Genomic DNA, 11,689 nt, shown 5'->3' with positions numbered 1-11,689 from the left:
TAAAAAAAAAAAAAAAAAAGGAAATTGCAGTGAGGGAAGCTCAGAGGGGATTACAGCCTAGAGGAGGATGCTAAATTCATTTTCCTCTATTTACATATACTGTATATTAGGAGAGGGTGGCATCAGCGTGAATCAAGATGTGTGTGTTTTTTGTGGGTTTTTTTGGTGGGCGTGGGCGGGGGGAATACTCCTCAACCTTCAGTAATTGTGTTCATCTGCACCTCTTTGAGCAGGAGCAGCAGCTGGTAATTGGAGGCTTTCCTTAGCAGAGGAATAGCAACAGATGGAAAGTTCCAATGGTAACAAGCAGGAGGGAAAGCCTTGTAGGCCACTCTAATGCTTCTTGCTGACTGAGCTTACCCAGTGCGGAGGAGGGGGATGGGAGAAGTTGACATAGAACTGAAGGAAGCAACTGCTGACTATCTTTACAGGGCTTACAGCTTTACATGCCACAGCTTTTATTTCTGCCCCGTTTTAATGAACAGCTTTTATTGACCCTTGGAGGGACTAGAGTTGGAAAACTTCAGTCTGAAAACGTTAAAGGTTGAGGAAGGATTTCTGGAATAGAAGTGCTCAGGAAATCTCAATTACAGGTATTGCGCTATAGATATATATAGAGAGAGAGAGCGCGCAACCTATAATTGAATGTTTTCTGGCTGTTTGTAATCTGTGTACACAGGTATGACTCATGAACATTTACTATTACTGTAGTATTCTAATTTTAAACATGGTAAATGTTGCTAAGCGTGCTATTCTAATACTTTAAAATACATTTATTAATGGAAAGCTGGACTACAATAAAGTGAAATCTCTTTGTACACCAATAAAGAGAACAAATTTATTGGAAAAAATGCAGGAAGTTAAATGTATGAATTAAGTAACGAACTGACTGTTTTTAAAACTTTCATTGTTTTATGGAAAATACATTTTGAAAATAAAGATTAAAATACAAAGATTTTTATCTGCATTTCAGGATGTACATACATAACCTGTTTTCAAGTGTACAAATTCAACAACATGTATCATTAAAATCACTGCTTTGCAATGTCTTTTTTTTTTATTAAAATATTGCCACTTTATAACCGGTATCTAAAAAATCTGAAATAGATTAAGGCTGTAAAATTTGTTCGCGGTGTTTAGTGGGCAAGCTGGAGAGTATTGCCTGGGAATTGCCTAGAATAACTAATAACTATCAGACAAATAAGTGAAACTTAATATACTACATACTACACTTTGACTTTTTTCTTTGGTTCCTTTTTCAGATCTTGAACCAGATGATTGTGCATCCATATACATCTTTAATGTAGACCAACCATCATCTTCTGTAAATCAGCCAATTTGTATCCCTCACCATGGATTGCAGTCACACTCCTCTCCTCTGTCTCCACCAACCAGACTGCAGGGTCATAAAAACTATGAAGGAACTTGTGAGGTACCAGAATCCAAATACAGTCCACTAGGTGGACACAAACCCTTTGAGTGCCCTAGTATTCAAATTACATCTATCTCTCCTAACTGTCATCAAGGGATTGAAGCTAGTGAGGATGAATTGCACACAAATGGCCCAGAAAATGAATATATGGAAAGGCCTTCAAGGGACCATCTGTATCTTCCTCTTGAGCCATCATACAGGGAATCATCCCTTAGCCCAAGCCCTGCCAGCAGCATTTCCTCCAGGAGCTGGTTCTCAGATGCTTCCTCGTGCGAGTCTATCTCTCATGTTTATGATGATGTAGACTCAGAGCTGAATGAAGCTGCTGCTCGATTTACCCTCGGATCTCCTTTGGCATCTCCTGGTGGTTCTCCAAGGAGTCCAGGGGATGAACCTTGGCAGCAGCCTTATGGATTTGGGCATGCCCTGTCTCCTAGACAGTCTCCTTGTCATTCTCCTAGAACTAGTATTACAGATGAAAATTGGCTAAACCCTAGACCAACATCAAGGCCCTCATCGAGACCTACATCCCCCTGTGGGAAGCGACGACACTCCAGTGCAGAGATTTGTTATGCCGGCTCTCTCTCTCCTCACCATTCTCCAACTCCATCACCTGGCCACTCTCCCAGGGGAAGCATAACAGAAGACACATGGTTAAACACTTCTCTCCATAGTGTACAAGGTCTTAGTCCTGGCCTTTCACCATTTCAGTGTTGTACAGAGACTGACATCCCTCTTAAAACAAGAAAGACCTCTGAGGATCAAACTGCTACCCTATCAGGGAAAATAGATTTCTGTTCTGAAGAACAGGGTAATCTATCACCATCCCTTGAAACTGCAATAGATGATTGCTCTGGATCTCAACATGCATTGAAAAAGGATTTGCCTGGTGACCAATTTCTTTCTGTTCCTTCACACTTTACTTGGAACAAACCAAAGCCTGGCCATACTCCTATATTTCGGTAAGTGGTATAAAAACATAGGAGTTTTTCAAACTTTTCTGAGTGTGTTACATATGTTTAATGTATTTATATCTTGATACATTATGAGCCTTTTCAAAGACAATTAATATCTATTAGCAATCTGAATATTATAATTAGAAAAAAGTTCATTGGAACCACCAGATCTGCTTCATTGTTAAAATATTCTAGCTACATTATAATGCAGTAATTATTTAGGCTCATGTACTTCAATTTGTTAAATGTGAGCAGACTGTTGCCCTTGCACAGAACCCCATTGAATCAAATGGAGTTTCACAAGGACAAAGCAGTTCACCACATGCAACTTCTTGTGAGATTCGGGCCTTAAATTATAAGTTGTTCAAGGAAGAAATGTTCTATTCCTATTCCCAATGCTTAGTGCATTTGGGCGCAATAAATTAGTAGTAATCTAGAAGAGCAATAAAATAGTAAATATGGCTAAGCAAGAGTGATCGGCAAATAAAGTGTGTGTAGTTGTAGGTTCCAGGATATTGGAGACACAAGATGGGTGAGATAATATCTTTGGACCAACTTCTGTTGGTGAGAGAGACAAACTTTTGGATCACACAGAGCTCTTCTTCAGACCAGAAGTTGGTCCAATCAAAGATATACCTCACTCACATTGTATCTCTAATAGACCTATAAAGGCATACAGTTTATTTGTATAGAGCTGTTTTTTTTTAAATTGGGTTTCCACTTTTTATTTTTTTTTATTCATTTGTTTTGCTGGAATCCTAGACCGTGAGTGTATCTGGTTATTTTCCGCAATGCCACTTTGAAATCTGTGCAAACTGAACTAACTGGTGGTTGCTGTTGTTTGCAGTCTGTTTAGCTACAAAAGTGGATTGGTATCTCCTCAGTGCATCAGCACAGTTGCCATGTACAGTCTTTTCCCCTTCTGCCCTGTTTTTCTGCTTTTTGTTTTTCTGTGTAAAAATAGAACACTAAGACATAATCTCCCCCCCCCCCCCCACTCCTCTTCCTCACTCCCTACTCAATAGAAGGCTACATATTGTTCAGGGTGGAGGGATGGTATCCGTTCGTGGCTTTGTGGAGCATGGTCTTATGATCTTGTGACTGAGAAGAAATGCTTGGATAAGTGGGCTCCTGGCTGAACATGCAGACGAAGACATTTATGCAAGTCACTTGCGGCATCTTTCACGGAGCTGCTCACCACTTTATCTGCAGCTGTTGGTGAATATTTTGAAGTGGAGTGGGCACAGGTGAATATAGGGTTAGGCAGCATTCTCTGGTCCTACTCAGTGGGCTGGTCTGATGCCCCTCCAAGAGGGTCAGTCCTCTCAAGGTACATATGTACCTCTTTCCCTTGATCACATGTAAAATGGTCAGGGAGAGGGGCTCACACAGACATCCATGGGTGTACAGCCCTCAAGATCACCTCATCTCACAATCACAGCTCTTCCAAGCTGCTCCAGTTAATCTCTCCACCATTCAATATATGTTCACCTGACACGACTGAAGAGCAGTGCATGCAGATAATGCCCAGTGGCTAATGCCACCTCTAGGAGGGCAGAGTTAATGTTGTGTGGGTGTGTACCTTAACTATGTATTTCCTGGTTTTCGGACGTTTGTTTTACTGCACTCAACATTCTGAAAGGACATGATATAACTGGTTAACCTTAGCTCTTCATTACCCAGAGGTTTTTGTCAGTAAACATACGGCCATGGTTATAAGTGAAATGAGTCTGTGGCTGGTTAAACTTATTATTTCATATTGAGGTTCATTGGCCCACAATGGGTCTCCAGTTGTTTGGTGCTTTGAGGCAGAATCAGACTTGTCCGTTAGTGACAGAGGGCTAAGCCCTTCTAACAGCAAAGCTAGCCAGTTTATTCTGTTTCTCCAGCTGCATAGAAAGATTCCAGACCACCTCTGCAGAGCACTTACTTTCAGAATTTGTATGTTCAAAGTAGTCTTTCTAAAGCTGCAAAAAGGAAACCTTTCTAAAGCTGGATACTTTTCAGCTGGACACACAAACTTGAGAATTTATATGATTTTAATTGAATTTCATTCTGAGTTAAATGAGGCAAAATAAATAAAGGAAGCAAGAAGTGTAAAGTGCTCCTCAAAGTATCTGCAGATTTGCATTGAATGGGATTTATCTTTTTCTGTTCCCAATGAGAGAGTTTTCACTTCTCAGACAGCATATAGAACAGGGGTGGGCAAACCTTTTGGCCCTCGGGCCACATCTGGGTGGGGAAATTGCATGCAGGGCCAGGGCAGGGGGTTGGGGTTGGGGAGGGAGTGTGCGGTGTGGGAAGGGGTGCGGTGTGCAGGAAGCGGCTCAGGGTAAGGGGTTGGGGCAGAGGAGGGGTGCAGGGTGTATGAGGGGGCTTAGGGAAGGGAGTTGGGGTGCAGGAGTGATGCGGCATGCAGGAGAGGGCTCAGGGCAGGGGTGCAGGGAGGGGTGCAGAGTGTTGGGGAGCTCAGGGCAGGGAGTTGGCATGCAGGAGGGGTGCAAGGTGCAGGCAGGGGGCTCAGGGCAGGGAGTTGGGGTGCAGGAGGGGTTCGGGCTCTGGCCAGCGCCACTTACCTGGAGCAGCTCTGGGGTGGCAGCAGCGCACACTGGTGCCTGCAGGCTCCCTGCCTACCCTGGCCCCGTGCCACTCCCGGAAGCAGCCGGCAGCACGTCCCTGCGGCCCCTGGGGAAGGAGGGGCAGAGGGCTACACAGGCTGCCCTTGCCTGTGGTACCTCCCCCGAAGCTCCTATTGGCCGTGGTTCCCCGTTCCTCGCCAATGGGAGCTGCGGGGGACAGTGCCTGGAGGCGAGGGCAGTGCACAGAGCCCTCTACCCCCCCACCCCCAGGGGTCACAGGGACGTGGTGATGGCCGCTTTTTCGGAGTGGTGCGGCATCCGCGGCGCCACGGGGGTAGCAATCCCGCGGGCCAGATCCAAAGCCCCAAGGGGCCGGATCTGGCCCGCGGACCGTAGTTTGCCCACCCCTGATGTAGAATGAACTAGCACTTCCATGGGTGAACCAGTTTTTCTCTCTGAAGCAGCACTCTCCTTAGGATTTCCCTCAAACGTGACCAGACACTTAAAAGTGGATAATGTTTCCAGTGGGAACACAGTCTAGTTTTGTACCAGGAGTACCTTTTAATTCTTTCCTGAATTTCTCATTCTGCTTTAGAAATCAATCTTGCATCCACTCTCAATTTCTGGGATCTTCCACCCTGAGCCTTTTAAGCAGACCAACCTGCCTGTGAAAGAGAAGGCTGTGGAATAGTTTATTTTAATCTCAAGAGACTACAGTCTCAATAGACTTTTTTTCTAAAAAGACCAATTGAAAAGAGGAAGGGGTCATGTGGAGAACAAAAGTATTTGATCACGTGATTTAAGACTGTACTGTAGTTGGCCAACTGAAGCAAGGTCTAACACTGAACTTTGTAGTATCTGTTTCTGTCTGTAATGTGATAACTTTGGAATGGTGGAAAGCTGCATCCCATCAATTCAAAAAAATTAGGAAATGTCCTAGGAGGCATCATTAGGCACAACCCACAAGGGAATTGGGCGGGGGGGGTGGTACATGTGTAAAGTGGTGGTGGTTTGGGAAGCAGGGACCTGGTTGGGTGTGGACTTGAGGAGGAGCAAGAGGAGCCATGGGGTTGAAATGGGGGAATACAAACTGTGCCATGGATGGAATGGGGGACACGCATAGCCCTTGCCACAAAGGGAAAAGAGGCTGTGGGTGAAAAGGGAGTGCTCAGCCTCCTCAGTGAGGGGGAGAATAGAGGACCGTGGTTTAGGGGGAGGAGGAGGAAGTTGTAGGAAGTCCCTGAACTGGGAGGGGTATGAGAAGAAGGTAGCACATAGGAAGCTTGTGAGGGTGGCTGGGGAAAATAAGTAATGCAAGGGGCCCCTGTCATGTACAATGAGATCTGCCTCCAAAAGCCACAAAATGTGTGACCCGTGTGTGTGTGTGCACGCGCGCGCGCACACACACAAGGGTGTGGAGTGAAGTAATTTTGGAAGAAAAATATTTTAATTCCTCTGAGAAGTTTACCTTGCAACCTTAAGGTTATTGTAACATAGCTAATTCAATACAAAAAACCTAAGATGTAAAAAAAGAAAAGTAAATCCATTACATAGAATTATTTACTTAGCAAATAAACCTTGAGAACTACATAAGAATGGCTATACTGGGTCAGTCCAATGGTCCATCTAGCCCAGTATCCACCAGAAATAGTTCAGCCTTTTTTTAAAATATGAAGAGTGTTGGAGAGAGGCACACAATAGATTTGTCATTTATGCAGTTTTTTCTGAATGGCTCTAGTGCAGGAGTGGGCAAGCTACGGCCCATGGTCCGCTTTAAGCCAGCCCGCAAGCTGCACCACATGGCTTGGCTCCGCTCTGGCCGGGGCGCAGGGTCAGGGGCTGCACCACGTGGCTCCTGGAAGCCGCAGCATGGCCTCATTCCGGCTCCTACATGCTCCAATGGGAGCTGCAGGGGCGGTGCCTGCGGGTGGGGCAGCGTGCAGAGCCACCTTACTGCACCTCCGTATAGGAGCCAGAGAAGGGACCATGCCATTGTTTCTGGGAGCTGCTCGAGGTAAGTGCCGCTCAGAGTCTGCACCCCTGAGCCTCTCCCCCTCCCGCTCTCCAAACCCCTCGGTCCCTGCCCACAGCACCCTCCTACACCCTAAACTCCTCATCCCCAGCACCACCCCAGAGTCCACTCCCCAACCCCAATTTTGTGAGCATTCATGGCCAGCAAAACAATTTCTATTTCCCGATGTGGCCCTTGGGCCAAAAAGTTTGCCCATCCCTGCTCTAGTGCCTCAATGGTTTGACACACAAACTTGAAATCTGAAAGAGGAAGTGTCCTTACTGCAGATGTATCTTCCTGTGGTCTGGTGAAAATCTGTTTTATTTGGCCAAGTTAGAAAATATTTGCATACATATACAGTTCTTTGTTTTAAGGTTCTGGCACTGTGCATAAATAGATATGCAAACTATACCAAATGAAGACTTCCATCTATGATCTCATTTTTCAATTGACTATACATATATGTATGAAGAATAAAGTTGACTGGAGTTTCGCTTTTAAATGCCTAGATGTGTCTGAAATAGGATTTGTGAGGATGAGTATGTATAAAGAGTGCATGTGAAATAAAACTGAAGTTAGATGTAGCTAATAAATCATAGCAAACTAGGCATGTGTAATTAATGAAGCAGAGGTTCACAGGAGTCCTTGCCCCATTGAGTGTCCTTACTGTTCTGTGAATTCTACTAGTCAACTAGTGTCTTACATGAGGCCTGCAACTGCTGTAGTTAAGCACATAAATTAGTTGCATTTATTGAAGTTTTTTTCCTAAATACTATTGGAGTCCCCTCATTCTACAATCTCTTAGAATATCCTTAAAATATAAGGATTTTTAAGAGCTGGTCTACAGTGAGAACATACATCAGCTTAGCTACGTCTCTCAGGCTTGTGAAAAATCCACTCCCCTGAGAGACTTTAGGTATGCTGTCCTAACCCCCAGTGTAGACAGCAGTATGTCAACAGAACTTAGCTACCACCTCTTGGGAACACCTCCTGTTGGTGCGTAGGCAGTGTCTACACTGCAGCAGTGCAACTGCAGTTCTGTAACAGTTTAAGTGTGGACATATGCCAGTAAAAAGTATTCTTGCACTAGATGAGCTTTGAGTATTTATTTGTCGTATAGTAGGATGATAAAAAGCAGTTTTAACTTAAATCAGATTAAATGTGTTTATACTAGCTCACATTAGGATTTGCTGGGTCAGTCACCCCCTTCCCAAAATAGTAGTGAAAGCTGCTTAAAAAAATTGACCCCTTTTTATGACCGAGATCCACCTGTCTGGAGTTGATGGGTAATGTAGTATTAAATGTAGCTCATACAAGCCATTACATGACTCTTTTTGCCTTGTCTGTCACATAATGGTCCTTTTGGAAAAAGATATATTTCAATTTTCTCTCTACTTTTAGAAATAGCAATCAAAGCCAATGACGGCTCTTTACAGATTTTTTTGCCCTGATGCTGTGTTCTCTCCAAAGATAAAATAATTGGTAGATCAGTATTGAAGTTCTGTTGGGCAGTGGGCAGACCTGATGATACTTCTGCCCTCCACACACCTTGGGTAAGTATGAGTAACCCCTAAATCTTCCTGCCAGCGTCACTGTGAAGACTTCATCAGCAGACAGTGCAGAACACAGTGACAATGGAGGGCATGGTGATGAAGCATATGATTTGAAATGGCATATGAGGGTAAGCTGCATTATATACATAGTCTTTGGCCAGTCGCTACAACCGTGGGCAGATGAGGCTTTTTGCTCAGGTTGACCGCTCATCTAGGAAAAGGACAACTCCAAAACCAAATCCTGCACCAGTGTCAGCTGCCATACTTATAACATCTATTGCACCAGCGTGACAACAGCTACTTGGGCAAGAAAGTTCTGAGCAAACATGGCTCTTAAATCCATTCATAGTGCAGGTTGTTCAGACAACTCATTTAACTCAGTTAATTTACCAGATTTGTCATTTATGCAGTTTTTTCTGAATGGCTCTAGTGCAGGGGTGGGCAAACTACAGCCCACGGTCTGCTTTAAACCAGCCCGCGATGGGGAAGTGGTGATGAGGATGCTGCTGGCACTCCTTACTCACTCTGCAGACAGGTGGCCTGAGAGTGGTGGTGGTTTTCCCACAGACCAAGGCAGATGTGGAGCTCCTATTCTCCTGAGGTGACAGAGCAGGCCTTTTTATGCACAGCATTGCTTTCCCCAATCCAGGGAAAGGGGATTGAAAAGAATCCTGAACACAACCTGCCCCTTCCATACCTGTCAGGCTACTGCTCCTGGTTGGTCATCCAACACAGCGGTCACAATAAAACAAACATTCAGACTTCCATTTGAGTAATGGAATGACCAAATACAGGAATGTAGAACTGCCAAGTGTAGCCAAGGCCTGTGTGTGTGTTTGGGAGGGAGGGGGGTACTCTGCCAATTTTTGGGGAGGCTGTTTTTCAGCATGTTTACACACTTCTTTCATAGTCTAGTTACTGAATGTCTATCATTGGTATCTTTACTATTTTAATAATTAAATTATGAACTACATATTACACTATCATTAATTACAGTATATTGAAATCATTGCAATCTACATGCTGTCCTCACTTAACATCCTAGTTTAAAGACATTATGTCTCGCAGTAGCTTTGCTGACAGTTTCATCCAGAATCTTATTCACATCTAGTTCCCTGGTATTGTCTTGATGCATGTTAAGGACAGCTATGTTATTCAGTTGCGTCTGTCCCATTGATGACTAGAGATAATTTTTAAGTCTTCTCAAGCTGGAGAATGAGTTCAGGATGATACAGGAACAGTGAGAAGGATTCATATAAATTTGCAGCATTCTGGAAACATATTGCTTCCAGAGTACTGGAAATGACCCCAAGATCTTTCTTGATGGGTAACAGCTAATTTAGGTACCATCATTTTGTACGTATAGTTGGGATTATATTTTGCCACGTGCATTACTTTGCATTTAACATGGAAACAAAATAGCAGACGAAATTCAAAGTCATCCAGTTTTGTGAGATCTCTTTGTAACTTTTTTTGCAGTTTGTTTTGGACTTAACTATCTCTTGATTAATTTTGTATAATCTGCAAATTTTGCCACCCCACTGTTTATCCCTTTTTGCAGATCATTTATGTATATGGTAAACAGCACTGGTCCCAGTACAAACCCCTCGGGGACACCACTATTTGCTTCTCTCCTGTTCTAAAAATGGACCATTTATTCCTACCCTTGTTTCCTATCTTTTAACTGGAGTGCCTGAGAATACTTTCAGGATCATCTAACAATCCTTAATTTAATTTAATGACAAGCCTTATGTTATTAATCACCATGCCTCTGTTTATAAACAAACTCCCTGCCCCAAGGGCAGAAGTTGTTAGCAGCACAGAACTCATCACATTCAACATTCAAGCTCTGGCTCCTGGGTAGTGAGCACCCACTATTTATTTATTCCCCCTCCCCCATGGGTGCCTGAGCCCCGGAGCACCCGTGGAGTCGGTGCCTATGCCTCCAGATCAGTTGACAGTACAGATAGTGACACCCATAGGCACCGACACCATGGGTGCTCCGGGGCTGGAGCACTCACAGGGAAAAATTAGCAGGTGCTGTGCACCCACCGGCAGCCAAACACCCCACTCCTAGCCTCCTCCTTCCTCCCCCACCCCCAGCACGCCGCGTCCCTGCTCCTCCCCCTCCCTCCCACCGCCTAACCGCTGTTACCTTTTCTCTTTGTCCTCACCCACAACCACTTCAGATTTGGGGACAACTTATACCTTCAAGTCAGTGGCACTGCTATGGGTACCCGCATGGCCCCACAGTATGCCAACATTTTTATGGCTGACTTAGAACAACGCTTCCTCAACTCTCGTCCCCTAGTGCCCCTCCTCTACTTGCACTACATTGATGACATCTTCATCATATGGACCCACGGAAAGGAGGCCCTTGAAGAATTCCACCTGGACTTCAACAATTTCCATCCCACCATCAACCTCAGCCTGGACCAGTCCACACAAGAGATCCACTTCCTGGACACTACAGTGCAAATAAGTGATGGTCACGTAAACACGACCCTATACCGGAAACCTACTGACCGCTATATGTACCTACATGCCTCCAGCTTCCATCCAAGACACATCACACGATCCATTGTCTACAGCCAAGCCCTAAGATACAACCGAATTTGCTCCAACCCCTCAGACAGAGACAAACACCTACAAGATCTTTATCAAGCATTCGTAAAACTACAATACCCACCTGAGGAAGTGAGGAAACAGATTGACAGAGCAAGACGGGTACCCAGAAATCACCTACTACAGGACAGGCCCAACAAGGACAATAACAGAACACCACTGGCCATCACATACAGCCCCCAGCTAAAACCTCTCCAGCGCATTATCCATGATCTACAACCTATCCTGGAAAATGATCCCTCACTCTCACAGACCTTGGGAGGCAGGCCAGTCCTCGCTTACAGACAACCCCCCAACCTGAAGCAAATACTCACCAGCAACTACACACCACACCACAGAAACACCAACCCAGGAACCTATCCCTGTAGCAAACCTCGTTGCCTACTCTGTTCCCATATCTACTCTGGCAACAGCATCAGAGGACCCAACCACATCAGCCACACCATCAAGGGCTCATTCACCTGCACATCCACTAATGTTATATATGCCATCATGTGCCAGCAATGCCCCTCTGCCATGTACATTGGCCAAAC

At 44.7% G+C, this 11,689-nt stretch overlaps 1 protein-coding gene across 3 annotated transcripts in view; it reads left to right on the top strand.

Annotated features, from left to right (window-relative positions):
* The window catches only part of NFATC3 (nuclear factor of activated T cells 3), a 126,874-nt gene that overhangs the window by 30,780 nt on the left and 84,405 nt on the right, over positions 1-11,689 (top strand). For all 3 annotated transcript variants that reach the window (XM_024219421.2, XM_024219420.2, XM_024219419.2), the window contains exon 2: positions 1,263-2,394. In XM_024219421.2, the coding sequence (XP_024075189.2) occupies positions 1,263-2,394 (1,132 nt within the window). The remainder of the gene's footprint in view (positions 1-1,262; positions 2,395-11,689) is intronic.

This window comes from Terrapene carolina, unplaced genomic scaffold (genome assembly GCF_002925995.2).
Source record: "Terrapene carolina triunguis isolate 2854851 unplaced genomic scaffold, T_m_triunguis-2.0 Scaffold130, whole genome shotgun sequence".
Taxonomy (NCBI): Eukaryota; Metazoa; Chordata; order Testudines; family Emydidae; genus Terrapene; species Terrapene triunguis.
This window is presented reverse-complemented; position numbering and strand designations above follow the sequence as displayed.